The sequence below is a fragment of the Daphnia pulex genome, chromosome 10, assembly GCF_021134715.1.
Source record: "Daphnia pulex isolate KAP4 chromosome 10, ASM2113471v1".
In the NCBI taxonomy this organism is placed as follows: Eukaryota; Metazoa; Arthropoda; class Branchiopoda; order Diplostraca; family Daphniidae; genus Daphnia; species Daphnia pulex.
The window spans coordinates 11,893,953-11,921,936 of NC_060026.1; the positions used below are offsets into that span (position 1 = coordinate 11,893,953).

Genomic DNA, 27,984 nt, shown 5'->3' on the forward strand with positions numbered 1-27,984 from the left:
ATTTTTGTCTTTACTTGTTAATGATGGTTCAGATAATTATAGGATTTTTCAGAACTAGAGAATTAAACCTGCAATTTTAAAATGTAAGTCTTTGCTCCAGGCGAGGCTCGAACTCGCGACCTCGGCATATCTCAACAGTTTATATCAATTCTATACTGTCCATGAATACTGTCTTATAAGTACCATGCGCTAGCCAACTGCGCCACTGGAGCGGACTTTGCGTAACAAAAGTGCATTATTAATCAACAAAATGGTTTTCTGCGAAGATTGCGTCCGTTCGAAGTGCTTGTTAGTAGCAATTCATTACAAGTAATTCATTTACAATACGTGTACCTTCAATAAGTAAATTCAAAATCATTACTGCTCCAGGCGAGGCTCGAACTCGCGACCTCGGCATTACTTCAGCGAATCAGGTTTTATTCATAAATACTGTCATATAAGTACCATGCGCTAACCAACTGCGCCACTGGAGCTGAAATTTTGGGGCTCTATTAATCGGTATATTCTATTAGCATTTTATTATTCTTTAATGTTGCTATTTTAACTTCATGTTAGACTTATTAGCCAGTTGAGAGTCAAGCCGACAAGAGAGGAGGTTTAAAAAAGTTTGATGCATATATGTCTCGACGTTCGCGATATCCGATATTTTAATTTTAATAATGCAACTGAAAACGCATCCTTTTCCGAAAGGTATTAGTTGTTACACTGCCCGACACGGGCGAAGTCACCTGTGGAAGTAGGAAAGGCAATAGTAGTGGAGTAATCCCATCCGCTTTTGTTCCAACTCCTTGCGCCTCACGACAGCCACGAGACGAGTGCGAGTCCACAAGCAACGATGCGTGCAATGAGCATAAATAGCGAGCCGAAAGAGCCAATGAATTCGTGTTGGTTTTGCAGTCGTTGCGCAAACACATCGTTGGTCGCGGGAACGTCGAGTCTATATCCCCAAATCCATTCAGCCTATTCGTCTCCTTAGACTTGAGACATAATTTGCGCTGATCTGTCTTCCCCAAAAAGGTAGACACGTTTTGTTAAACCACGGGCTCCGGTCTATCTTGCTGCGTTCTTTCTGATTTCGACCAAAGAAACAAATTTGAACTTGGTAGGTTTATTTTTCTTGGGGGCAACATTTTTCCGAGTCAAAGTATATTGATGATTGAGGCGAATTCATGAATTTTGGGGGTTCAATCTTCCCCCTTGGGACCAATTTTTAAAATTTTGTATTGAAAGTAACGGTTTCTTGTCACCAACTAATTTTTTTTGAATTTCGCATTATTACAGGCACAATGAGTTCTCCATTGAATCAACCAGGATCTCCAGGTAATAAATTGTGAATTTTAGAAATAACCAAGAAGCATTAAAACTCATTGAAATTGTTTATTTAGGCATGTTGCGTCGTTCGAATATGGGTCAACAAGGATCACCAGGTATACAGTTTTTAAGAATTCAATGAATTAAGCGCTATATTGAATTAAAAATTACAATATCTTTCATAGTCATGTTGCGTCGCTCAATGAGCGGCAGCTCCGGATTGAACAATCTGTCCCATTCCGGAAGTTTCGTTCGTCGCAACAACGACCGCGACGGAATGGGCAACAACGTCGGAGTCAGTCCCGGTGGCAACAACGCGGCGTACCGCGCCTCATTGGTCTCGCACTACGCCGAAGATTTGGATAGACGTCGCCGCGCCGAGCGAGCTGTCGAAGAGATCCGTACCGACGGAAGTAGTACATTTGATTTCATATTTTCCGCTAAACAATTGTAACTATTTCGAATAACATTTTTTTTCTTCAAAAAGTGCCATCAGATAACTTGAAGATCGAGTCTGTTGAGCTGTTCCCCCGAGACAACGCCCGTGAGCATCGCACTGATCGCTACGAAATGGTTTTCGACAACGGCCGTGTAAATACAACTCATTAGAATTTTGATTCCGATTCCATTTCGCCCACAAAAAACTTATTTTTCGTATTTTTCAAACGTTAATTAGGAGATTGGATCCTCGTCCTCGATGATGATGTCCAGGTCGATGACCAACATGGCTTCCATGTCGTCGATGTCGCCAATGTTGTCGATGGACTACCGTTCATCTTGCGCTCCGTCGACAACCGTTCTTCGTCGTGGCCAGCCTTTCTTCTTTGCTGTGCGCATGAAGGATCGTAACTTTGATCCTCGCCGGGACATCTTGAGGGCATCGTTCACTTTTGGTATGTTATACAGAGAATTACGAAAGGGATAGTCAGAAATAACCATAGATATTATTTTTATTTTTAGGCCCGAATCCTCAGGTGACCAAGGGAACCAAAGTGGTTTTGCCTTTCCGCATGACTCAGCGCGAATTCAGCCGGGCCCCGCAAAAGTGGGATATGCGTCTCCATCAGCAGGAGGGATTCAACATCACTTTCCAAGTATAATCATTCGAAATTCAATTATTTAATCACGGAGACTATTTAAACAAAAATGAATTTATGTATAGGTTCACATTCCCGCCAACGCTTTGGTCGGATTATGGCGAGTGAACATTGAAACGACCACGACGACGCCAGGCGCCCGCGTCGACGAATTCCGTTTCAAGGATGACATTTACATCTTGTTCAACCCCTTCTGCCGCGGTACGTTGTTCTCCAAGCCAATTTACCTTTTCAATGTCAAATGATCGGTTATTCAACATGTCATGTTTTACACGCCAAACTATTTTCAAACAGACGACCCAGTTTACTTGGACAACGAGGAGCTCCGCAGGGAGTACCTCATGAACGAGACTGGCAAAGTCTTCGTGGGCACTCACCATCGCCCCAAAGGCCGCCGTTGGGTCTACGGACAGTTCTCTGACGTAGCCTTGCCAGCAGCTCAACTTTTGCTGGAACAGTCCGGTCTCAACCCAACGGAGAGAGGCAACCCCGTCCAAGTCGTCCGCGCCATTGCTTCCATCGTAATTTTCAAATATAACGTCGTTGAAATTTCTCTTAATAAAGCATTTTCTTGACCATTTTGTAATTACGACACACAGATCAACGCCAACGAAGGCTTTGGTCTGTTGGAAGGCAAATGGGAGGGCTCGTTCGAGGATGGAGTTTGCCCGTGGGTCTGGACTGGAAGCTCCAAAATCTTCGAGCACTACTTGCGCAACGGATCCAAGCCAGTCAAATACGGACAATGCTGGGTCTTTGCCGCCGTCGCTACTTCCAGTAATTCTTATTTTTAAATGACAATTGAAATATCGAAAATAATCATCCACTTGATACATTTTGACAGTCTTCCGCGCTTTGGGTATTCCATCTCGTCCCGTGACCAACTTCGTTTCCGCACGCGATACCAACCACACCCTGTCCGTCGACAAGTACTTTGACATCTTCGGAGATGAGATGAAGGGTGGCCCAGATGGCGACAATCAGGATGCCATTTGGAACTTCCACGCTTGGTATGAATTTTGAATTTTAAAAATATTTTTATAAATTGCGCCAGGATAACACAATTATTTACACGACATTGACTGAGAAGGTCTGAAGTTTGGATGTCCCGACCCGATCTCCAAGCCAACTGCAATGGATGGCAAGCAATTGACCCCACTCCCCCACCCCATTTCTGGCAGAAGAACTCCGGTGGTATATTTTTTAAAAATAAACTACGAATCGCTTATCTATATAGAAACGCGGATTAATTCATTTTTCAATTCATTCAGGTGACCAAAAGAGCCGTGGACCTTTGGCCGTTGAAGCCTTCCGTCGTGGCCCCTCTTCCGTCGAGTCCGTTCGTCGTGGTGACATCGGATTCGCCTTCGATACCCCATACGTAAGATTTCAGTTGAAATCATTTTACTATAAGAAACTGGCGATTTGAACAATAACCAACAACCATTTTCAGCTGTTTGCCGAAGTCAACGCTGAAGTCAGTCACTTCCAGGAGGACGAAACTTCTCACTGGGGATTCAGGAAGATTCACGTCAACAACTACCAGTAATTAAACAACATTTTACAGTTTCACTTTCAGACCTATATAAAGTTGATTACATAACAGGGTCGGCCGCATGATCTTGACCAAGCGACCGGGAGCGGACGATGACGTCAGCGATGCCGACGCCGAGGATATCACTAGTCTTTACAAGAACCCCGATGGCATGTCCCGCTACCAGAAGCAAGGCGACTTCAACTACCACTTCAGTAATATGCCCTAGACAATTTGAATCCATTTAGCATATTAGAACTATTGATTTCTAACGGCGACTCGTTCATGTAAAAGACCAGGGAATGTCGTCACCCTATCTGGAAAGGAGAGACATGAGAGGAGGAGATTTGAGAGAAAACAGGGACATGATGCATTACCCAGGAGCATCAGTGCGCCGTTTGAGCATCAACGACGTCAACCGCAAACCCTGGTACGATGAGTCGCGTCACCCCAACGACTCGGGCAGTTCGGCGGCGGAACGCGTTTCGGCCATGAACGCGGCTCGCAGCGTCGAACGAACTCAGCCAATGTTCGACAACCGTCCCGTCAACGAAGATGTTTACTTCGACTTGATTGAGCAAGAGAAAGTTGCCTGGGGACAGCCCTTCAATCTCCAATTTCTCATTCAGGTAATTTTGAATTTCTTTTTAAACATTTAGAATTTCGTCTTTTGATTGAATTATAAACGTACTGACTGGTTTGATTTATCATCTCAGAACCGTTCCCAAGAAATGAGGACCATCACGACTATCCTGTCGGCCAACTCTGTTTACTACACCGGAGTCACCGCTCGTCGTCTTGGTCGCAGCGATCGTCAATTTGTTCTTCAACCCGGAGGCCGTACGTTTGAGTTTTGTCTTATTCACCTGACACATTTCTAACCGACACATTTCCTTGTCATTTGTAACGCAATAATAGGCGAAACTCTGCAAGTGCGCATCAGCTGGGACGAATACCGCGACAAAATCGTCGACTACGGCCACATCAAGATCTTTGCCATGGCGTCCGTGCAAGAGACTAAGCAGTCGTGGAGCGAAGAGGACGACTTCCAGCTCGAGAAACCCAAATTGGACGTTCAGGTATAGTTAGAAATCAGAATACGCTGAGTGATTTGCGATGACGTCCTGAATTAAATCAAATGGCTATTTGCAGATCCGAGGAAACCCGCAGGTGGGCCAGGATTGCTTTGCCACGTTCAGTTTCATGAACCCCATTTCCGTCACTCTAACCGAGTGCGAGTTCACATTCGAAGGACCCGGTCTGGTTCGCGCTCAGACTGTCAAATACCGGTGAGTCATCACTTATCAAATGAGAGACGATTGATTTAAATTATTAATTTTTTCTTTCTTTTATTCGCCAGTGACGTGAAACCGGGAGAGATGATCAGCTTCGCCCACAAGTTCCTTCCGCGATTCAGCGGCGAGCGAAAACTGGTCGCCTCTTTCAATTCTCGCGAATTGGGCGACATTATCGGCTCTCGTCCCATTCATGTCCGTGATTAAATCGAGATAACTCAATTTGATCATCCAACCCAACGGACGACATGGAAACCCCCTCGACATTCTCTGGACCTTGAAACGAACTTTGGACTTGCCCATGGAACAGTGTTGCAAATTAGTCAAGTAACTCTCTTATATTGCTGCCTTCTATGCACTCTTTACAACCCTACTATTTCATGACATATTTTACTCCTGCTGTATTCAATTATAACTACTCTCTTTCCTCCTTTAACCATTGGTGTTGGTTTTTTTTACATGACTATTATAATCCTTTTCTGGTTTGTTGGTTTAGTCAGCCGGAATAAATTTCATCAACCAGATTTCTTACGTTTTCTCATTTTACCGCATTTTACCAGTTTGTACAGCAGCCTCTGATGAATCAGTGACTTTCGCAACCTTGGAATTTTCCAAAATAGATTATTCCATGTCTTCTACTTTTTTTTAACCAAAACTAACCTTGCTCTTGCTGCGCACGTTTACAGAACATGTTTTGTGCATCTATCGCGCGCTTCATCCCGAATGACGTAACAATCAAAAAGAAAAAAGAGAAAAACCTATTTTAAGTTAAACTTTAATTTGCAAATTCTAGTCCTTTGTCTTCATCAGTTATTTATAATATTGTCCAAATTTGACATATTTTACGGAGAAGAAAAGCGCGTTTAGTTAATTATCAAATGCTTGGATTTTCGCTTTAGAAAATGTAGTAGTTAATTGAGTAAAATAGATAGATTAGAAAAATAGGATGTGAAATAGTTGATTCACAGGATATCTTTATTTACGGAAAAAATAAGGCAATCAATTACTAACTAAGTTTTCGTGCGAGTGCGCTTCAACAAGGCCTGTCATTACATACCAATAGGATATGCCAGTATATACATGTATCCATTAAAATAAAAATTCCCATTTCCAATTTCGCAAAGCTAAAAATTAAACTTTTTTTTTCTAAATAAAAAGCAAATAAAAGTCTAAGCAATGCATATTGTAAAGGCAATGTGTCATATAATGTACCGAGAACAAAACAACTGAGCGCCGTCTGCTGCTGATTAAAAAAAAAAATAATAATACGGACAAAGTTATGAATCTTAATGTTCTTTTCCTTCCGGAATGATTTCGCAAAACGCTTTCTCTTCCGACTTCATATCTTCCAAAGTGTACTGACTATCTTCCAAGGAGAACGGATGGGAGCCGTCTCCTGTTCGACGAGCTCGACTGCGAATAATTCTTTCCGGAACGGTCTTCAGGTCGTACGCCCAGCCAATCCAGGCGAAGAAATCGATAACCGCTTTCGTCGTGTTCATGTTGTAATTTCCCAATTCGGCTGCTTTGTAATCCCATGGGAAAACGTGGTGATAGTTGTGCCATCCTTCACCGGAAGTCAGGAAGGCCACCACTCGGTTTTCGGCCGGATTGATCTCCCTGTTGTAAACAAGTCAATTCACATTAACGGCGGTTCTAATTGGAAACGACAAACAACAATTTATAAATTGTGAAAACTGACTTGTCGTAGGGATGGTTTCCCCAAATGTGGGCGGCGCTATTGACGAGCCAGGTAACATTCAGTGTGAACACGTATCGGAAGATGGAGGCGACGAAAAAAGCTGTTTTGAATGACTCTCCCCAAAAGTACCAGGGAACGAGCGCTGGCATCGCAAAGGAGAGTGTCAGAACCAAAGGAATGTAGTACCTTGAACAGAAAACGAAACAAATTATACTATCACTCTTCACTTTTTTACATGGGGAATGAACTCACTTTCGTTGGAAAATGACGACCGGGTCTTGCAGAACATCGCTCATGTCGACGGTTTTTCCGCGCCGTTTGACTTCGGGATGCTTCTTGCACAACAGCCATCCGACGTGGGCGAAAAAGAAACCGCGGCGGGCGTTGTGCGGATCAGCGTCCGTCTCGCTAAATTTGTGGTGGACGCGGTGATCTCGGCTCCATTCGTAAATGTCGTTCTTTTTTGTGTGGGAGGAACAAATAAAGCGCATCATTATATGTCGTCTTACTATAGCTATTTGTCTAGTTGGCCATGTTGGCGGATAATAACCGTTATATATTCTCACCTGGACAGAGATTGTTTGCCCAATGGCGGCGAAGACGCGGAGAGGCCATTTGGCTTTGTAAGCGCGATGCGCCCAAAGTCGGTGAGCTCCGCCCGTTATTCCGAATCCGCCAAAGATAAACAAGGCGAAAGCTAAATATTACAAAATCAACAATATAGTAGGCCAAAACGCGGGATTTGAATGTATAGTATAGCGGACGCTAATCAAATCAACTTACACCAGCTGAGAGTCGCTAATTTGGCCGCCGCGAAGCAGAGATAGAAGCCGTAGAGGGCGGCTGCATGAAGGTAAACGAAAATCAAGACGTTTCGCCAGACAATCTGCAACGGTGGTTCTTTATTGCTATCATCGACAGCAGCCGGGCTGTTGCTGATGCTGTCCTTTAGAGGTGCGGAATGTGACACGCTCACGGCTTCAGGTGCCGTCACCCGACTGGTCACAGCGGCAGCTTTACGACGTAGGAGAGACGCTTGTTGCTTGGAGTCATTGTCCTTCTCCGTCACCACTCCGAGAATCGACAAACCAACCAAATCCGCACTGGGATCCGCCGTGGTCCACATACTGCGGAAAAATCCGGAATAACACACATATATAAATATATAAATAATTTCGGTGAATAGATTTACAACGTCGTTATATACTCGAGCAAAAGAAAATTGAGGAAAAACAACAAAAGGAGGGAATCATAATTGTATACAGAATTAACAAGCGAAAAAAACAATTGTCAACCATTGCCAGTTTTATTATTATGCTTCCAACTCTCCCAGACTGTAAAAGGAAAACAACCAACTAGATTGTCTATCGAGATTGTCAGAGCGTGATGCATGCGATAGAATAGACGCCGGGTATAGTTGTGTATACTATACGGTCAAAGTTGTAAAAAATGAAAAGAAGGATATTATGAAAGAAGTATGAGGACAATCGTCCCCCCTGCACCCGCATTGAATTAATAAACAGTTTCCATTAAAATATTTAAAGGAAAATGTTCATTTGAATTTTTTAACGGGCACAGGCATAGGCCGTAACGTCGAGGCTATAGAGTACAATGCAGTTGAACCAACTAATTCACTAGAAACAACTTAACTCGATACTATAATTTATTCTATGACTAAATAAGCTCAATCCCGTTTGACGAGAGAACTTTCTGTCCGTTCGCGAAAACACCATAAATCTTAGAAATTCACTTGGGAGAAATGAACGCAAAATCGGTACCTGATAATCGATTGAGTTTCGATTGTTTTTGTTTAGTTAGTTCCCGGAAGATAGACAATCAATGTCTACTTTAGCCCTTTCACCGACGGCGGTCAATATAGTCGATAACAGGTATAGAAAAACAAAACTTGCAACCAACACGCTGGGCGCTTTAAGAGAACACGAACGAGACGCTTCCAGACCAGTAATGATAACTTGGTTCGGGACTATTCCCGTTTTATATATTTCCACCTCCTACATCACGAGTGGGTTTTTTCGGGGATCCGGGTTCTGTTGAATCCAGTACAAGGAGGTAGGACCTTAGAGTATACACGAAGTCCCAGCTGTGTGGCGTAATGGTACTACACAGTAGGGGGATTGGGTGGGAGAGAGAGAGAGACTGTTCGGGCGTAGGATAGAAGCAAATAGAAAAAAGAGAAAAAGAAAAAAAAAGAACTGGGAAACTGTCCCGCTTTGTAGAGGTTAACGCCGTGCCTTTCGGCTATTCGGCTGATAGTCGCACACGGTCGGTCCAGCAGCTTTATTAGTATTTCCACTTGTATTTGTAATACAACATGCGCGTTCCGCTTTTGGACCGCGCGCTTCTCTCCCCTGTAATTAACTACTACCCCCTTCTTTCTCTCTCTCGTCTTCCCTTTCGTCATTTTTAGTTTCGTTTCGCACCGTTATCCCAGGAGTGAACGCACCTTAAGTAGGCCTATATTTTCTTCTTTTCTCTTTTTTGTTTTGTGGACCACATCAGCAATGAGACTTTTGTTGGAGACCAAAGCAATGGACCGTTCACCTCTCTTGTATCGGTAAAACTGGTGTATTAGCCCGTCATTGTTTTCCCATTTGCTTCAATAGATAAAATGTAACTGGTATTGTGGTATGCTGGACTTATAGATATTTAAGCTAGAGTCATGCGCTGTAGGCTAAACTAGATTCCGAAACGGTTTTTTTTGGCAATCACTTTCTTTGTTAGTCATTCCCCAGTTCAATTTTAGGATTTAACAAAAGGATTGTACCTGGCCTTTTGACCTCTATTTGACTGTTTCAAAACGGTTGAAAATCTGGGACGCAATATGCAAGTTCACCTAGACAACAAAGACAGAGAGACCGTGATAAAGGGCTTCGGGGGCCGTTTTCGAACTTTGGTACGACTTTTGTTGTGCATCGGGTTTTTTTATTTTTTCACAGTCGGCCTGTATGAGTGCGCTGTGACTGAGAATACATCTATGGATGTCATGGCTACACGCGCTCCCCAAAACGAATTCACCAAATAATAATTTAACCTTATTATCTGCTGAGGCGATTCAGCAATAATGGAAGAAATGGCAATTCTCCAATGGTATTTTTAGATGTACCCTACGCAGCACAGGTGTCGGTCATATTTCTTTTTAATCTGCCCAATCAGTTAGTTGAACGAGCTGAGCGCCCGTTAACTTGCATTCCACCCATTTGTTAAGTCAATTCATCCATTCAGGCTTTTGTTACAGATATTTCACATTGTTATTCTTAATCATCTGCGGATGACTGGCCTCCTAGCGCGATTAACTTTTTCTGCTTGTCTACACTCCCCAGCGATCGGCTTCCAATCTCCAATGATCTCCAATAAAATAGAAGCGGAGAACCGAGAAAAAGAACGACTAAAGCCGTTATCTTTTAAAAGTCCTATTCAAAATTCTAGGCAATAAAAATCGAATAACATGGTAATCTTTTGTGACCAGAGGGCGACCATATAGGCGTATACTGTAGATCTTGGCAAAGGCTTTTAAAAGGCTTTGTTTAGTACACCATCCACTGATTATAGATATTAAAAGGGAGGCGACAAGAAGTGTAAACCCAAAACTGGAAAAAGGCACCCATATACAGACCTTAGGTTTGTAGCGCATATAGCCTATATAAGAGAATTGAGTAAAAACATTAACCTTAATTCCGTTTCCAGCGGAGGCATTTAGCTTCAACATGTGTTATTTACAGTTCCTTAGAAAATAATGGAATCGTTCCTATTTCTATCAGGTACAGCTTTTGTGTGGCACACAATGCGGCACTCTGCCACCTAACAGCTAAACACACCCTTCTTTTTTTTTTAAGAGGAAGACAAAAATGTTACTACTACCTTTGGAAAATTCTCGGATGGCCAACTTTCATTTAGCACAAAAACGTCAAAACGGAAGCGTCTTTTCTTTTTGCCACGCAATTATGTTTCTCTTTCGGGAGGGAAAAAAAAGTTTTCTTCAAAAAATATCCTACCTGTGCTGATTGCTGACTATTATTGTCGGTTGGCAGAAGGAAATCAAAGCTTTTTTATGGCTTTGAGTTGACTGTCTTCAAAGATTTAGGTGAACGACAAAAAAGAGCACACTAAAAATACATCTAGGCTAGCTTAGCGATGATTTCAGTCTGAAGTTTCAACGCTTTATACGCGCATGAATCCACCAAATCGTGAAGGTATAATTCTCTTGGTCGGCCTGAGTTTGTATTGGCTATTTCTGTAATTTTTTTTTTGGTAAGAAAAAGAAAGGAAGAAAAAAAAACCCACAAATGGGGTGTACTGTGGTGTGGAATTAGCCATATGTGATCACGGTCGTACCCTTCGGAATCGTAAAAGTCTGCAGGATGTAAAGAGTTAGAGTCAAATAAATTTCGCCGCATTTCTGATGGCAACAACCGGTGGACCTTGTCGTTTTCACATATGGCTTAACAGTCTATCGCTTTATAGTTTTATTCGCTTACAATCATCGCCAGAATCCATGCCATGACGACAAGTCCAAAGATAAGATGACATCCTTTCTTTCTTGTTGGATTGTGAACCGAATTTTAGAAAACGGAAATGACGTCAGCCACGGATTTCAGGTTTCAGCCGGTTTCAGCAGATGAGTAATATTATTTTCTTTGTAGTACAGTTCAAGAAACGTGTTATTCTTGTACAGAACTTTCCCTTTCTTCATGGCCAACATTTGTTTCTTTATTTTCCGGTACACGGCCATAGCTATACCGAAAAAGAAAAAAGGGAATTCGGGAGTCCCCAAGCTAATAACAATGGGAAATATGAGACCGCAGAAAAATACGACAGGCTTGCTCTAAGCTTAAGCTTCATCAAACATTAAAATTTTAAAAATGTTCCTTTTTCATTTCCTGTTGTTTGCCCTTGAGCGAAATCGATAGATCAATACCCAATTTATGGGAAAAAAAGGTAGGCCACAAAAGAACGAACATCACATTGACAAAGGCTGGTAATGAAGTAATTCTGAATAGTCGGATTTTTTTAAATGTAAGCACAACTTTTAAAGCGACCTGTCTTTGTTTTGTTTGCTATTATAAATCCAACAACGCAGTGATTCTGTCTATTTACTATATACAGATAACACAGCAATTTTTCTAATGTTGGGACACCATTCACCTACGAGTGCTGACTAAATTTCAAAGAAAATTCGGCTTAATTGATTCGGATAAAAAAATGTCTGAAATTTCTAAGCTGAGTTTAAAGGCAGCATACTCTTATTGTTAATTGGTGAGATTATTCCGATGTTTTGGCTAGCAAACGACTAGTTTGAGTGCATGATACTTCTTAGATCAATATTATAATATTAATAAAGAATGTGATAGAATTACCTGCACAAAGAATGAGATGATATTTGAAGAGGTATTTTAATCTCGTAGTCAGGGTAGGTTCAGCTAAACATTCCTCAGTCCTCAATGAGGAATGTTGATGGCATGGTTAGTGACTTGGGTTGATGACTTGGCAACTTTTACACTTAGAATTATAAACCATTCTCTCTTGAAACCTCATGATAAGAGGTAAAATTGTCTAGCTATTCATATTCAAAGTTGTATTCTGAATAATACAAATGTTTATTATTTCATATTTATATGTTGTGACGTGTCATGTATGATAGAAGACACTCTAGTCTAATTACCTTTGAAAGATGGTATGGTTTTAGTTTTTTTAGTTCTTTGTAAAGTTCTGGGCAAGATATACAAGCAATCCATTCTTCACTGCTACCTAATCTCGAAGCATCTCTGGCAAGAATGGAAAAAATTTAGGTCATCATACCAGAATTGGACAAGTAACTCAGTTGCTAATTATTCAATAAATGATTAATAAATAATCCACTAAATTCAAGAGATCATCGCGACTTGCCTCATCTTCTTCTCAATTTCCCAAAGAACTTTCGTCGAGAATTTGACTTACTTCAATATCAGCTGATGTGACCGTAGGTGTTCTTCTCTCTTTTTCTTTAAAATTAAAATAAGGTAGCAAGAGTTGAAAGAAAATTCCATTCATCATCACCGTCGTCGTATTTTTAATTACCTTCTCTTCAATAGATAATTTGAGCGAAACGGAAACTAAATCTAAACTATACAAGTTTACAACTGACATTTGTCTCATTTGACACATGTTGTAGTGTTGTTTTACTTTGGTAGCAGTTCGTCTGCTTCATTTTATTTTCTGCATAGACCAATCAAGAAGATCTTTCGTTGAATTAACTCTGCGCCAGCAAAACTTGCAGCAAAGCCCCGCCACGGTGCGCATTATAGTCGAGAAGTAGGCAAGTAGCACAACTTTTGGCTCTGCGGATTCGTTGTGGTTGTAACTTTCAAAAGCACTGTTGTTATCACACTGACACTGTTTATCTTGTAAGCTCTGTTACTATATCTCTCTAGTTTGATGTTATGTCTGATAATATGAATATCTGTTATAAATATATTTCGGAGAAGTCTGTTCTCTGGTGTGTTAGGACTTTTCAAATGGCTGTCGTGACCCGCGTTGTTAGCGGTTGTTATAGTCGTCATGTAGGTAGTAGGTCTCATCGATCTCATGTGTCATTCTCCTCAGCCAGTACCGGTAGCCTTATAGATGTTACATACGTCATATGTGCCACAGTAGACCAGAGTAATAGATATTTATTTTGTTTTTGTAGATTTGGCAATGAAATCAGGTTTTTCCGGGTTTTTCATGTTTCCTGCCCTTATGTTATATGTTATACTTGTTTTTTACTTTTCACGTCTACATTTTTGCAGATAAAAAAATTGGAAATTGGCTTATGTATTCATTAAGTTCATTTCGCGTACACATTCAAATTTTTGTAGAGAAATCCCCACCCCTTAATGAATTAGAACCGAATTAATTTCTTTCCATTCCCCTTTAAAAATACAATGAAAAAATTCATTTTTGTGTCAATTGCCACCAGACGATTATCATTTTGCGCATTACGGTTGAGCAAGAGCGAGCAAGAGCAACACTCAAAGAGAGGCGATAATTTCCTCCTCCAACATGATACCCGTAAAATGGGTGAAGTGGAGAACGCTGTTAACCAGATACGCCTCTTCCGTAAATGGAAAATCAATCGTCACCCAGACTTTATCGCCTTTTTCCAACTTTCGCGACGAATGGAAGGCCAACAGACGAAATTCATTAGCGACGGTGTTTGCCCCCTGAACGATATCACTAGTGAATGAAAACTGGTTCACATGAAGTTCTACTTCTAAATAAAATCCAGGTGATGACCTTGGAAATAACAACATTGCCGTGAATGAGAAGAAATAGATTCCCGGCCGTGGGGCCGTGAATATTCCAGATGATATATCCATGGCGTTTCCCTCGTTCACCAGCTCCAAATTGAACGGAATCGGAGTGGCAGTTTTTTTGAAATCAGAATTTCTCTGGACGTAGAAATGGACTGGCGCTGATTTGACGTCGGCGTATCCGATCCATTTCTGCAAATCTGCAAATAAAAAAAATTAGGCAATCAATAAACAGGAAACGTGATCATCGAACGTTATAATATGTATAACCAGCATTTTGATTTGAGTAAAAGTTGCAGTCCACCACTTCCATCATCTTCTCCGATCCTTTCACCAAGAAAAATCCGTTGACTTCGTGCCCCATTCGCTTCAGATCTGCACAGGAGGTTGGCATCTTACAAAATTCCGCTCTCGATGTGTTTAAATGTGTTGTTTTAGTTTCCAAATGATTTAAAGTTTCTGGACCATTTCGTTCGATTAAAATAATTTCACACTTTTTAACACGAATTTTTAAAATACCTTTGCGATTTTTTTTCAGATTTTCTTCAGCGGTTTCTTGTCTGTCACCTAATCCTTGTAATTTAGCTGAATCTAATCTCAGAAAAGAGAAAAACAAATTTATCCTTCACAAATTTTTAACATAGGCCTATGTAAACCGAATAAAAATAAAATTTAGTCTAAGAGTGGGGGTCTACTATGTTTTTATTTAGATAGTCCTGCAATTTCAAAAATATTTTTATAAAGATATAAATCTAGTTGTTCTAAAATCTCAGCAACGTCTTATATTACTCTTATTAACCTTTGAGCTCCGATGACGACGAATTTCCAGCTATGATCGTCATTTCTGCCAATTTATTTTCCGTAGCTAAATCAAATAAAAAATATACCTAATACTTTTTAAACGTTTTCGAATATTTCAGTATAAGAATGAAATACCATTTAATTTTCCTGATAAATCATCGACGGTTTTGCTAAAATCGGACATTGTTTTCTCCAACTCGATTTTTGTTTTCACCAACTCCTGTCTAGTCCCTGTGTTTAATCACATCATAATTTTGTTTAATTAGCGGCCATATTTTTGTCCAATTTTCAAATTTTTTAATTGAAATTACCTTCTAGTTTATTAGCCAAATCGATTTTCGTATTGGTGAAATCACTCTTCACATTACTCAGTTCGGTACTCGTTTCCGTCAACTTCATCACAGTTGTGTTTAAGAGTTCTCTAGTGTCTGCAACGAAATGGCAATTATTTAGTTTTAATCAAATGTTTTGTTAATCACAGAAATTGTGTAAAACCTTTGAGTTCGTCCTTCAGTTTGTGCCATTCGTCAACGACCATCAATTCTGCATGTTCCACAAATTTAATGGGCGCCGACAATTCAGCGGTCGTGTAACGGACACGGACATTGCGATCCTGAAAGGATTGAGAGTCGCGAAATTGGCCCAAATTAATTCCGCCCAGCTGCATGGGTTTGGGCACGAATTTCGCTCCGTCCCATTGGACGTGATTTCTGCTTTCTTGTAATAACTTTACTACGTCGTCGTTCATAACCTCTACCCGGCGAGAACTATCTGAATCGTTTGCTATTTTCTCTGAAATTTCTGAGCTTATTCTGTCCACATCAACCCAACTGTTTGAGTCGTTATGTTGAATTCTCTCTTTATTCTCCAAGCTTCTATTTCGTTCATCCGAATTATTCTTTGCAAGTTCCCATTTCTCGTTTATGGAATGTTCTTTATCCAATCCGGGTGATTTTTCTATTATTTCCGATTGCCCCTCCACTTTTTGAAACATATCCGCCAGTTTCTTTTTGGTTTCTTCGTCCAATTTGTTGATGATTTCATTCAAAGTTTTCGTCGTCCTGTCCGGTCGGTTATTGTCCTCATTCCAGAAAACAGATTTCCACATCTTGTCGCTTTGCTCTTTAATGGTCGTCCTGGACGTGACCAGCAAATCCTTTAAAGCATTATAAATTTGAAGTTCCGTGTCCGGAGACCCCACCTCGAATTCATCAAATGTATCCATTCGGATGTTGGTGGTAATTTCCACCAACATTTTCTTCTCGTCGTTGGCCGTCAGGAAAACTTCTTTTTTATCTCTGAATTTCTGTAAAAGAGAAGTGATCATTTGTCCGGAAGTGACACTGTCGATGGTGATGGTCGTCTGTTTGGTTTGCGACTTCTGCGATGACAAACTGTAGAGGAGTTTCAAATGGTCGAATTGTTCGGGGTTGGATCGCATTTCATTGGCCAGTCCGTCGCAGACTTTCTGGTCATAACACGACAGAGAAAGCCTCAGGGTTTTGCTTCTGTCATAATTCGTCCACACTGGCGATAGCGAATAATCGGCTGTGGGTATGTTACTGGAGAGGATGACTTCTCCAAGGGAATGACTCTCACTGTATGGGATTTAATTTCATGGCCGACGATATCATTCAAATGTTTGACTACTTCATACTGGACTTTGTCGTTCCACATTTCAATGCGAAATCTCATCTCTGGCTGTTTCGTTACGTTGTTATATGAACTAACAGCACTATTGTGGTCCAATATCGCAATTGGGGAATAAAAATATTTTTTCTCGTTTGGAGTTGTCGTTGTCTTGCGATTATTGGCGTGTTCGTAAATTTCAACGAGAAAATTGCCGTACTCGATGGAACTTAACGCATCCGGTGAGATTTGCAGTTTCTCGCAAGAAGAAGAAGCGCTGATGGGGTTGTCTGATTGGCAGTTGCAACAAACGGCAAAAACCAAAAAGATTGCGATGAGGGTGTGCTGTGTAATCGTAGCCATTTTCATTCAAAATAACTTACTTTATCTTTTGAAGGAAATATAATAAATTAGTTTATGGTTGTTATTCGACTGAAAGCTATTAGAATTTTCCTACCTTATCTGTAGATGATAAAAATATACGGTGACAGTATATACACAGACACAATTATAGCCGTTCCATAGACGATATTTGCTATTTTAGGCCTACTATGATGTATAATTTTATTGACACTACTGCAGAGTACAGATGTATGTTTGAAACTGAATAGGATCTCACAGTTTACTGCGTATTATTACCGAAATCTGAAGACAGACTCATTCGAATTTCGTTTTTCCAGACAGAGTCTCGCCAGTGCATGCACGTACAAGTTTGTTGAGTTGGCAAAAGTCCAGCACCAAGTGGGCGATAAAATATATAGACTAGTGCCATTTGATATCACTGCTGGCACTTGTTGATGAAATGTATACGGGTCGAGGCAGATCATATTCATTCCGGATATACTGACAAATTTACCAACTATTTTAAACCGCATTTCGAGCAAGTAAAATTTAAAAATTCTAATGGCCACAGCAAATTTCAAATTAAATTTTTTGCGACACAGTAAAACAATATCTAATAATGCATTATTGCTGCGGCAGGGTTCTGTTGCTGTCAACAATATTATTGTTCCTTCCAAATAGTTGGCTGGCCATATCTGGCGGCCTAAAACTGGCGCAGTGCCGCAGTCTATGGCGTGTGGATCGAATTCTACGGCTCGTCTCAATTCAATTCGAATTCTCTCTCGTGTGGTTGGTCTCAAGAAGGCTTTAACGTCCAAGATTTTCTTTAATGTGGTCATAATATAATAACTTATGCGCATATACGCCAGCGACCCCTCTCGGAGCTGAAACATTCTGACGTTAATACAGCATCGGACAAGAAAATTAAAATAGAACACACGTGTAAAACACCGAAAGCTATCTAAATAGGACAGCATCATGTGTAATAACGAACGATAACGAATATAATCTGACATGATAATAGGTGCGTCAACTGTCAATCAAATAGTCATGATACATTCATTGCGCCATTTGGAAGAAAAAAAAAATCGGGGATTTACCTTTTAGAACATGTCTCGCACCATATGACGTTATCGTTGATTAAACTCGTAACTTATCAATAACAACAAAAGATAGCCTCCAAATGTATTTGAAATCATAATTACACTCCCATATAAATTGCGAAGCTCTTCCATTGTGAAAAACAGATCAAGTTCACGGCAGTTCGAAGACCTTCGAAGCAAGTAAGAGCGAGTAAGAGCAAAAATGGTTCGTCATTTTAGTTTCTGTATAGGTTTATTAATAATTTTGACGAGTTGCCGTTGGACGAATTGCTCCGCTGCTGCTCTTTTATTGGAAGACAAATTTCGAGAATTAGAATTGCGACTAGAGACGACAGAGGCCAGAAGTGTCCAAGTTGAAGAAAAGGTGTCCCAACTAGAGGCTCAACTTGAACTAAATGTAAGTCTCATTAATTTGCATCAATTTGGCATTGACTACATTTAAAAAAAAAATCGTAAAATTTTGTTTTTTGTACACCAGAATGAAATAAGAAATAATTTGAAGTTTCAAGTAACAAAATTGGAGGCTAAAAATGTTCAACTAGAATTTAAGATACAAGAGCAGGAAAAACTTTTAAATTACCTGTTGCGACAAACCAATCGCCCGGTTCCAGTAGCTGATTCATTATCAGTTCCAAATAATCTTAAAAGTCCAGTTCAATCGACTGATAGTAATAAGAGTGGAACTCCAAGGACATGCAAGGAACTCCGGGTGATTGATCCGTCACTTCCATCCGGAATGTATTCCATCGATCCGGACGGCCAAGGCGTAGGCGAAAACCCAATCTACGTTTACTGCGACATGACGTCAGGTATAATCAAATTTTAATAATTTTTTCTTCCCTAAAAAACGAGGAAAAGGTTTTTATTTCTAAATATATTATATTAGGATCGACTTCCATTCTACATGATAGCGAATCTGCCATCAACGTGGGTCACTGCGCCGATCCTGGATGTTATTCACGATCCATCAAATACAATGCATCTATCGGGCAGATTAAAGCTTTGGCGGAATTGTCGTTTGAATGTCACCAGTCGATTAAAGTCAGTTGGGATATTTTAATCTGCACTTTAGTTTAATAACAAAAATGATTCTTAATTAATAGTACGATTGTTACTACGCCCCGTTCGAGTTAAGTGGCTACGCTTACTCCTGGTGGAATGACAGAGACGGAAATGCGCAATACTTTTGGGCTGGCGATAACACGGAGGGAATTCACACTTGCCAGTGCGGAATTGACGGAAATTGTGTCGATAATTACGCAAAGTGCAATTGCGATGCGGCTGTTTACGCGCAATTATTCGATGATGGTAATATAGGCCTAGGGCGATACAATCTAAGAGAATGCATCAACACTTTATCCTTTTGAAAATCTTCAGATATTCTTAACTGAAAAACAATCGAACAATATGTCTACTTATTAGTTATTTTGTATGTATATTCTTATTCTTTCCCTACTTCTACAGGAGTAATCACTAACAAAAATGTTCTGCCGGTCACTCGCCTGAATTTCGGGCGAACTCAGCTCCCAACTTCGTCAGGCATCCACACGCTAGGCAGATTCGAATGTACTGGAACGGTCGCCCTGACCAGGATGCCCACGTCTTGCGAGGATCTTTGGTTAGTCGGCCACATCCTTAATGGATTTTATTCCGTCATGGGATCAGCGATGATGGAATCCGTTTACTGCGATTTCACTAAACTCCCTGGCAATGATGGTAAAAGTTTATTTTTACGAAAAATTCAATTGCAATTATTATATCCATTATATAAATTCCATACTAATTGTTGAAAAGGTTTCCAGAAATGGATCGGATACGCTGACGTCAAATCAGTGCCCGTCCATTTCTACGTCCAAAGAACTTCGAATTTTAACACGACTAACATTCCGATTCCGTTCGATTTGGCGCTGGTGAACAAGGGGAATGCCATGGATTTGACGTCGGGGATATTCACGGCACCGCGGCAGGGAACTTACTACTTCTCCTTCACGGGACTGGCGCAATTTTCAGCTTCTTCATATACACTTGCGTTACAAGTTGCACTTAATTTAAATGGGGGTATAATCGGAAAGGGTCATGTCGATATGTCAAGTACCGCCACAACTCGATGGAATCAGTTGACCCTCCAGTCGACGCTGAGCTTAAAATCAGGCGATCAAGTTTGGGTGGATATTACTAGCGCATCATCAGGGGTGGCTTTGCATGACAACGGTAACCACTACACCCATTTCACGGGTTTTGTGTTGGAGGAGGATATTGTCGCGTCCCTTTGAGTGTTGATGATCCGTAATGCGCAAAATGATAATCGTCTGGTAATTGACGCGTGAACTAGTAGTGAAAAAGTTGGATGTGAATTTGTTTTATATCGGGTAATATAAGGAGAAATAGAATGAAATGCATTTGCCTCTAAATCATTAAGAGGTGGGGATTTATGAAAATTATATTGTGTATTATGCAAATGGACTTGCTTTGATAAACACATTTTCAAGTTTCTATTTGGAAAAATGTAGACGTAATACGATAACACGATAATTCATTCGCGTCTAATCTTTTTTGCTTTTTTACCTTTTTTATTGTAGTAAATTTGAGTTGCGGAGACCCCTTCGTCTAATTCAGTTTTGGATTGGAATTTACAAAATATTTTTAAGCTGTAACATGCGCATTACCACTGGGCATTTCTTCTCAAAAACTCGCATGTCTATCTCGTGTCTATCTGCAAAAATAAGGTCAGGAGACGTAAAAAATCCGATTTGATTAACAAATTTATTCAAATGAAATTATACATATATTTTTTTTCAATTTGTCTCTTGTCGCAGTTTAATCATGAAAAAATTCAAACATAAAAATGAAATTAGATTTTCCACACATTTCCTTTATTTAAGCTTAATGTCTTTCACAATTCCCTTTTATTTCATTTGACAATTAATTACTAACTACGAAGGAAATCAGCCTCGGATTTGGTTTAACTAGATGTATATTTTGTTTTCTTTCCTGTTAGTACGTGCCATTTTGTACAGAACTTTCATTTTCTTTCATGGCCATCATTTGTGTCCTTTTACCGGAATCAGCTCTACTGATTTTTTGAAAAAATAAATTTAATCCAATAGGTCCCATTTTAAAAAAGGAGAAAATGTGACCATAGAGAAAGGCGAACCACGGCTTGCGCTTGCCTTTGGGCTCCATACATTCCAAATTTAAAATTTCTCCTTATTTTATTTTGCCCTTGAAAGAAATCGATAGGGCAGTGGGTAGGGTTCACAAACGGACAAGTATGGGAAGTAACAAAGGGAGGAAGTCATTTTGAATAGTAGTCAGATTTCTTTTCAAATGCGACCACAACTTTTACCTACAACCTTTCCATGTCTCGTTTATTTTTAGAAATCCAAACACGCAGTGATTCTGTCTACATTTTATTGTACATTCATTCCAAACGCATCCATTTGCTACATACAGGTGTATAGCGGACGACCCATATATCGGCCGATATGGGGGGGGGGGGGGGTACCTGCGTGATGATTAAATTTCAATTACACTCTTTCTTTTTAAATGTTCAACTGTCCCCCAACTTATCCCGCATACCGCAATACAGCTCAACCACAAAAAGAAAAAGTGTAGGAAATGCCAATTCACAAACTAAAAAAAAGACAATATTTACCATAATAAGAAAGTGCGTCGTCAATGATAGGTATAATATTGCACTAGAGTATAATTATACCAAAAAATATCAGGCCACCACGACATCATAATTCGGGGAAATTCAAAAATAAAACACGCGGTAAACAGTAACGTTTTTGCACGAACCGAAAACAAAATTATCCAATCGACTTGGATGAACGAAATACATCCACCCTCTCCGGTGGGGAACTTATAAACGCAGTTTTGCATGTACGGAGGTTTAAGGTTTTAACTGGCGTATTTGCGGACTCGTATGATTATCAAACACATAGTCAACAGGGCGAAAATCCAAGCTATGCTGATCAAAATTCCCGCGTAAACGTCGAGTCGTTCTATGCCCCACCCTCGCGAGAAAATCGATCTCAACGATTCGATGGCGTAAGTCAGCGGCATGGAGTAGGCGATGCTCCGGAAGTAAAACGGCATGCCTTCAATCGGCCAGCACACTCCACTGATAACCGTGAACGGTAGAAAACTGGCCTGAGACAGTAACAGGGCGCTGTTTTCATTATCGCATAGAGTGGCAATCAACAGACCTGTAAATTTTTTTTAAAACAAAATTTTTTTATATAAGATAAAAAATAAGGTAGTAGTAATAATTACCGAAACACATGCCGACAAGACCCTGGAGAAGTGTAATGAATATAGCTAGGACCAGATTTCCGTGACAGGGGATGTTGAAGAGCAAAAGCATGCACATGAAAACCAAGGCCGTTTGGCCCATCATCACTGTACACTGGTTAACCAAATGGCCGATCAAAACTTCAGTCATCTGCACGCCTGTATAATAGAGGAAATAAAATAATTAATAAATTATAATTCAATTATTTAAAAAAAGATAACGATGAATTTTACCAGCCACTAAACTACGATCGAGGAGACCTTGCTGCCTTTCAGAGACGAAGACTCCGGCAGTTAGCGAGACGGCCATGAAGTACACGATCCTTTTTATTGGAGGCGGGAAATAAATTTATTATACGGGGTTATTATTGAGTTGTGGTCCGTCACGACATTATTTCGTGAAAACACTTACGAGATAATAAGACCAGGGGCCATAAATTCAGTGTACGGAGTGTCCTTCTGTCCATATACTGGGTCTAAAAACTGTTGGAAAATTTTTAAGGAATGCGCGATATGAAATGAAATTCTTGGCTGTTGTATATACGCACCACTACGGGAAGGTATCCCGCTTCCGGCTCAAACATGCAGGCCTTCATGAAATCTTTGAAAAAATTACCGTAGGCTTCCAACAGCCATTTTTCGACATACACATCAATTTGTTGATCTGAATTTAAAATTTAAAAAAACATCGTGCGTAGATTTTAAAAAATAATTTGTTTAGATATAACTTAAATTGTGTTTGATAACTCACTGGAAGAGTCCATGTTGATGCTGATTCGACTGCGCATGATGTTTTCTAAATTGGCCGCATCTCCCTCCGTCTGGCGAACCTCAAATTCCTCGGTGAAATTTCGCCCAAAGTGGATCACACCCCAGACGTGGCCTTTTTTGCCCGCTTCCAAAGCGTCCGGCACACTTTCGTAAGGGACCTACATTCGCCAAAAATTAACCCATTTCTCGACATCAAATTACCCGTTCATATAGTCTCGTATATAAAAATCAGCAATAGCAAAAAGCCCAATCCAACCTGAACGATGTTGTCCTTAATGTATCGCAGGTAGCGACAGCTGAGCATCGAATAGGAGCAATCAGTCGAGTAATTGCAAATGCGTCCCTGGTTGGGGTTGATCTCCTCGTTGACGATGGCCATTTTCAGGCCGGTGGGTTCGTGTCCGAGGGTCACGTTGAAGACGGTCGCTTGGAAAGCGGGCAAAAAGTAGAGCAGCACAAAGATCCTTCATCATCGGTGAGAGAGAATCAACAATCAGACCGTCATCATCACAGTAATAATAATACACAGCAACGCATTTGCTACGGTATTGGAAAGTAGTATTTCAAACCGCACCCAATGTTCCGAAACGTTAGCAGAAAGTTCTTCCGAATGAGCGCGCCGAGCCGGTGCGACGATGGTAAGGCCACTCGGAAGGTGTGCGAACGACTTTTGCGGCCCGTCGTGCGGCCCCCCGATGCTGATGCCATAGCAGCAGCAACACTTCCCGGTTGTTGACTCATAGTGATGTCCGCTTCGCTAAGGTGGGTCGTGTTGCTCGTGCTGCTGATCAATTCGACGTTGACTGGTGGTTCCTATCATTTGGCGCAAATGAGATATGAGCGTTATAAAAGGGACACTTGAATTCAGTTGTGTGGATTTCTTACTACTGAGGAATTGGTTGGCGAGGCGGGGAATTGGGGGTGTTCTACTTCCGAGACACTGATCTGACTGATGGAATCATCAAACGCCATATTAACGTGGTCTACTGAAGGCTGTTGAGGTCGGGCCGCAGTTTGGCACGTCACAACGGGGCCAGTGGTGCTGGTGGTGTCCGCCACGACCCCAATTCGTTGTTCGACTCGCTTTTTGACGCCGTCCCTTATGCAGATCTTCAAAAAGACGGCCTCCAATGAAGGCAGTCGGTAGGAATTCAGTAAATTTTCGGGCGACTCTTCCACCAACAAGCGACCGGAGCGCATCATTCCAATCTATAATGCGAAAATTAAAAATTAGTGAAATTAAAATGTAAAATAAAGGTGCGGTTTTTTTAAATCGTTTGATACCGTGTTGGCCTGTCTGGCTTCTTCGATGTAGTGGGTGGTTACTATGACTGTTCTTCCATGGTCGACACTCTGGCGAATAAGGTGATTCCAAATGCTGTATCATATAATTATAAATGGGAAAATTAAGTCAATATAACCGAGAGATGCGCCCAGGCAAGATATTAATTCAGCGACGAAGGACCAAAATAAAATGGCCTTTGCAACTTTTGTAAACACGCACAAGTATAAATAATAATACAGAGAGAGAGAGAGAAACACGTCTAAGAAAAGGCTGAAAAGCTATTCGAGATTCACCGATTAAAGCTTAGGCAACTTTCATTATTCTTTGAACAAATAAAGAAAAATGTAAAACGAGCCAATAAAAAAGGCAGTCCCCTACTTAAGATTCGAGGCCATTGATAGAGAAAAGCATCCGCCGGCATCAATGAAAATACAACAGCAGCAGCATGCAGATAGAAACTCTCACCTGTGTCTGAGTAGAGGGTCGACTCCCACCGTAGGTTCGTCCAAGATGAGCAATTCGGGCTCGTGGAACAAGGCGACGGCGAAGGAGACGCGCCGCTGTTGTCCACCGCTCAGCGTCTTGACGTAACGATCGCTGGCAGGCAGGTCCAACAATTTGGTCAGAAACTCTAACTGCGAGTCGACAAAGGCGGCCCGCAAATTGTAGATGCGACCAAAATACTGGAGAGTCTCCTTGATGGTGAAGTCGCCGAACAAGGCCAGCTCCTGTGGCATGTAGCCAACGCGCGGGCCGGGCACGCCGCTCTCCGGAGTGCCCGGCTCGTTGCCAAGGACCAGTATCTCGCCGCTGTTCAAACTGCGACGGCCAACCAGACAGCTGAGCAAAGTCGTTTTCCCGCACCCGCTGGCTCCGAGCAACCCGTATCTGTGAACGAATTATAGAGTAGTTGGAAATTTTAGCTATAACGGTTAACGTGTCTATAACGATGAGATCAAGACTCATTCAGGAATGGAGAGGGTTCAATCAAATTCCTCGAAAACTAAGCGTCTTGGAACGAGTTTTCATCGTGTCTGGGTCACACGCACGAATCAAATAACTTTTGAATTAAAGAATTCAACGTCTAAAACCACATGTCTATGAATTTAACGCTAATTCAATTTTCTTTAAGAGTAGGACTGTGGATTATTTGCATGTCCAAAAATTTAAATTAAATTAAATAAGTGAAAGTATAATCGTTAAATAATAGTTAATTGACTTACATGTCTCCTTTTTTGATCGTCATGTTCAATCCTTCGAGGACCGCGCATCGATTTTTGCCAGATCCGTACACTTTAGTCGCATTCCGGACGACGACCGCCCGAGCGGATGCTGATGACGAACCACCTGCTGATCCGTTGTTCATCTCGTCACTAGTCGTCAGACGATGTGGTTCCACAATCACCTCCGATCCTCCGACATTATCTTCTTTCATTTTTATTTTTATTTCAAATTCCCACTTTCGGATTTTTGTTTTAAATTTTCCAAATCGAAAACGGAACAATCCGAGTCGAAAACAGCGGGTGAACTTTTTTCGATGCACTTTTCGGAGCAAAAAACCAATTAACCCACAAAATAAAAAAAAAAATAAACCAAAACAAGTTGAGATGTTTACGGGAGAGGCAGATCTAATAGAGGACTGGGTTTGTAGCTGGGCTACGAGTGACTACATTGTGTTTGGCTCGTGGAAAAGAACATATAATACATGTAGTCCATCGCCCGGAGCGTTACACCGCTCCGAAGCCGTCTTCACTCTATGGTATTCCCTCTCACTGCTCCTGGTGGTGGTGTTTGCTGCCGCTCCATCCAGGAGGAGTCTCTAGGCACTATATAGGCAGTACACTCCCTTCCGTAATCAGGTAGACTTTACCCTCTTCCATCTCAAAGGCAATATTGCTGCGGCATGATGGCCGCAGGCAATGGGCTACATCTTTGTGGCCACGGGGGCTTTGTGCGTGTTGGTGTATATACACAGGTGAGAAGTAGGCCTAAAAGTCTGGAAAGGAGTTGTTTTCTTTTTCTATCGATTTTCTCTTTCCTTTCTATGTATACCTGGGCGCTAGTGGTGGTGGGGTGATGGCAGCAGCAGCCAACAACCTGCAAGCTCCACGGCGGATCTACCTGTTAGTTCGTATCTCCCGCATCCCAAGGCCGAGCACACATACCGTAAAATTTTAAAAAAATATCTAATAGAAAGAAGATATAGTGACAGCTGTTTTTTGTCACCATGATGAGCCCCGGGAACGTATCTGTATATATATACATGGGCGCCCGACATCGAAAACTTTTTTTTCCCTTTCTATTGTTGTTATATATGTATATGCCTAACCTTCACCGGCTGGCTTGACTGGCTTCCTTAACAATACTCACCTCGATGGAGAAGACCGAAAGAAAGTTTCTTCTCCGATGGATCACATGATGGAGGGGGGACCTTGGAATACCAGACATTCAAAAAAGAAAATGCCTATGCCTATAGTTGTTGATTAGTCTCCCCCAAGAAGGGCAATGCACTCTTTTGATGGATCTCAACAGGTAGATCGCTATGAAGATGTTCGATATACATAGGGACACACAAAAGAAAAAAAAGCTTGGCGCTCACCTGCGTACCGCATTATCAATCCCTCGCTCTGTACGGTCCCTCGCGGAGAAAATGGAGTGCAGCAGGGGAAATTCGATTTTCTGTTTCACACAGTTTCGCAGCGATGCGCCATTGAATTGAATTGTGATGAACTGATTGAGGTACATCGACTGGTCGATTTTGAGGCTGCATTACTCTTTCTTTGCGGTTGGAATCAGCAGACCCCAATACCGTGATGGTTAATAATTTGTAAAAGTTTTGATTGTCAAAACTTCCCCATACATTAAACAGGTGAAAGCTAAAGTGCTGTATTTCATCATTCCCCAGAATATACAGCTTTCCATTTGCGTTCTGCCGGATATGGCAATATTCAAGGTAAATGTATATGCAAGGTAAATTCCGACTCATCAATAGGTTCCAACATATTTTTTGGCCATGTTTTGCGTTCGCCATATAAAGTTTTTTTGTTTTTTATTTTCACAGCATATGCTGACTATTGTTTACGAAATTTTCCCCCTTCACGTGTCAGGGTCGCATCACGAGAATGATTTATAACGATGTGAATTGGAATTACTCGGCGGAATGAATTGATGGTGCTTTTTTATCCGTTATTATTTTTTTTTTGAAACCTTCTACCTTGTTGATCTCTGGAATATAAGTATGCGCCCTTTTCTTGATCTACCCAGGAAAAAACCAAAAGAATTTCCGTGTTTTTGAAATGATGATTATGTGCGTGTTGTGAAGGTGACCGATAAGCACGTCCAGGTTGGGGCGTGCTCAACACCAAATACCATCAAAAAATTTTTCCTGCAGGGATTACGAAGACAAGATAGCGGTACTTCATAGACCCCCCTCCATTTTTAAAAGATTATAGAAATATATAAAAAAAAAGTGAATGGGGTAACTTAATTTTTAATAATATTTTTAAATACGCTATTTAAACACACAAAA

The 27,984-nt window shown here is 41.0% G+C and overlaps 6 protein-coding genes and 2 non-coding genes across 12 annotated transcripts; 3 read left to right on the forward strand and 5 right to left on the reverse strand.

The window, feature by feature from the left end:
- Positions 1 to 92: 92 nt before the first annotated feature.
- Positions 93 to 212, reverse strand: Trnai-uau. Its single transcript has 2 exons — positions 175 to 212; positions 93 to 128 (listed from the first exon to the last, which is right to left on the reverse strand). It is a non-coding gene; the product is annotated as a tRNA-Ile (tRNA).
- Positions 213 to 361: 149 nt separating this feature from the next.
- Trnai-uau lies at positions 362 to 473 on the reverse strand. Its single transcript has 2 exons — positions 436 to 473; positions 362 to 397 (listed from the first exon to the last, which is right to left on the reverse strand). It is a non-coding gene; the product is annotated as a tRNA-Ile (tRNA).
- A 397-nt stretch (positions 474 to 870) lies between these two features.
- LOC124205830 (hemocyte protein-glutamine gamma-glutamyltransferase-like) lies at positions 871 to 4,101 on the forward strand. Of its 3 annotated transcripts, none has more exons than XM_046603350.1 (14): positions 871 to 1,102; positions 1,282 to 1,320; positions 1,386 to 1,427; positions 1,497 to 1,727; positions 1,799 to 1,902; positions 1,988 to 2,204; positions 2,272 to 2,405; positions 2,474 to 2,609; positions 2,703 to 2,929; positions 3,008 to 3,185; positions 3,253 to 3,418; positions 3,499 to 3,789; positions 3,862 to 3,953; positions 4,015 to 4,101. In XM_046603350.1, the coding sequence occupies exons 2-12, from the start codon at positions 1,287 to 1,289 to the stop codon at positions 3,656 to 3,658; spliced, it is 1,629 nt and encodes a 542-aa protein (XP_046459306.1). In that variant the 5' UTR covers positions 871 to 1,102; positions 1,282 to 1,286; the 3' UTR covers positions 3,659 to 3,789; positions 3,862 to 3,953; positions 4,015 to 4,101. The 3 variants fall into 3 exon arrangements, with proteins under 3 accessions (XP_046459306.1, XP_046459309.1, XP_046459308.1); XM_046603353.1 differs by having other exon boundaries at positions 1,497 to 1,724; XM_046603352.1 differs by having other exon boundaries at positions 874 to 1,017.
- Positions 4,025 to 5,444, forward strand: LOC124203521 (hemocyte protein-glutamine gamma-glutamyltransferase-like). Its single transcript, XM_046600194.1, has 6 exons — positions 4,025 to 4,157; positions 4,237 to 4,571; positions 4,659 to 4,782; positions 4,861 to 5,021; positions 5,095 to 5,231; positions 5,303 to 5,444. Exons 1-6 carry the CDS (start codon positions 4,025 to 4,027, stop codon positions 5,442 to 5,444), a joined length of 1,032 nt encoding a protein of 343 aa, XP_046456150.1.
- Positions 5,445 to 6,194: 750 nt separating this feature from the next.
- LOC124205836 (acyl-CoA Delta-9 desaturase-like) lies at positions 6,195 to 13,137 on the reverse strand. 3 transcript variants are annotated; one of them, XM_046603361.1, is made up of 9 exons: positions 13,015 to 13,137; positions 12,895 to 12,938; positions 12,620 to 12,722; positions 12,315 to 12,537; positions 7,723 to 8,066; positions 7,506 to 7,636; positions 7,192 to 7,397; positions 6,940 to 7,125; positions 6,195 to 6,857 (listed from the first exon to the last, which is right to left on the reverse strand). In XM_046603361.1, exons 5-9 carry the CDS (start codon positions 8,063 to 8,065, stop codon positions 6,524 to 6,526), a joined length of 1,200 nt encoding a protein of 399 aa, XP_046459317.1. In that variant the 5' UTR covers position 8,066; positions 12,315 to 12,537; positions 12,620 to 12,722; positions 12,895 to 12,938; positions 13,015 to 13,137; the 3' UTR covers positions 6,195 to 6,523. The 3 variants fall into 3 exon arrangements, with proteins under 3 accessions (XP_046459317.1, XP_046459316.1, XP_046459314.1); XM_046603360.1 differs by lacking the exons at positions 12,315 to 12,537; positions 12,620 to 12,722; positions 12,895 to 12,938; positions 13,015 to 13,137 and adding an exon at positions 10,953 to 11,104; XM_046603358.1 differs by lacking the exons at positions 12,315 to 12,537; positions 12,620 to 12,722; positions 12,895 to 12,938; positions 13,015 to 13,137 and adding an exon at positions 8,718 to 8,998.
- Positions 13,138 to 13,731: 594 nt separating this feature from the next.
- On the reverse strand, positions 13,732 to 17,318 carry LOC124205829. The gene is made up of 8 exons (XM_046603349.1): positions 17,116 to 17,318; positions 15,525 to 17,046; positions 15,341 to 15,457; positions 15,165 to 15,260; positions 15,028 to 15,093; positions 14,748 to 14,819; positions 14,499 to 14,687; positions 13,732 to 14,428 (listed from the first exon to the last, which is right to left on the reverse strand). The coding sequence occupies exons 2-8, from the start codon at positions 16,468 to 16,470 to the stop codon at positions 13,947 to 13,949; spliced, it is 1,968 nt and encodes a 655-aa protein (XP_046459305.1). The 5' UTR covers positions 16,471 to 17,046; positions 17,116 to 17,318; the 3' UTR covers positions 13,732 to 13,946.
- Positions 17,319 to 18,233: 915 nt separating this feature from the next.
- On the forward strand, positions 18,234 to 20,594 carry LOC124205831. The gene is made up of 6 exons (XM_046603354.1): positions 18,234 to 18,500; positions 18,582 to 18,912; positions 18,990 to 19,144; positions 19,207 to 19,411; positions 19,568 to 19,819; positions 19,898 to 20,594. Exons 1-6 carry the CDS (start codon positions 18,306 to 18,308, stop codon positions 20,374 to 20,376), a joined length of 1,617 nt encoding a protein of 538 aa, XP_046459310.1. The 5' UTR covers positions 18,234 to 18,305; the 3' UTR covers positions 20,377 to 20,594.
- Positions 20,595 to 21,500: 906 nt separating this feature from the next.
- LOC124205824 (ABC transporter G family member 20-like) lies at positions 21,501 to 26,208 on the reverse strand. Its single transcript, XM_046603344.1, has 12 exons — positions 25,679 to 26,208; positions 24,921 to 25,343; positions 24,455 to 24,548; positions 24,056 to 24,379; positions 23,745 to 23,983; positions 23,427 to 23,634; positions 23,151 to 23,328; positions 22,948 to 23,063; positions 22,812 to 22,882; positions 22,634 to 22,722; positions 22,382 to 22,558; positions 21,501 to 22,314 (listed from the first exon to the last, which is right to left on the reverse strand). The coding sequence occupies exons 1-12, from the start codon at positions 25,888 to 25,890 to the stop codon at positions 22,007 to 22,009; spliced, it is 2,439 nt and encodes an 812-aa protein (XP_046459300.1). The 5' UTR covers positions 25,891 to 26,208; the 3' UTR covers positions 21,501 to 22,006.
- Positions 26,209 to 27,984: the final 1,776 nt, after the last annotated feature.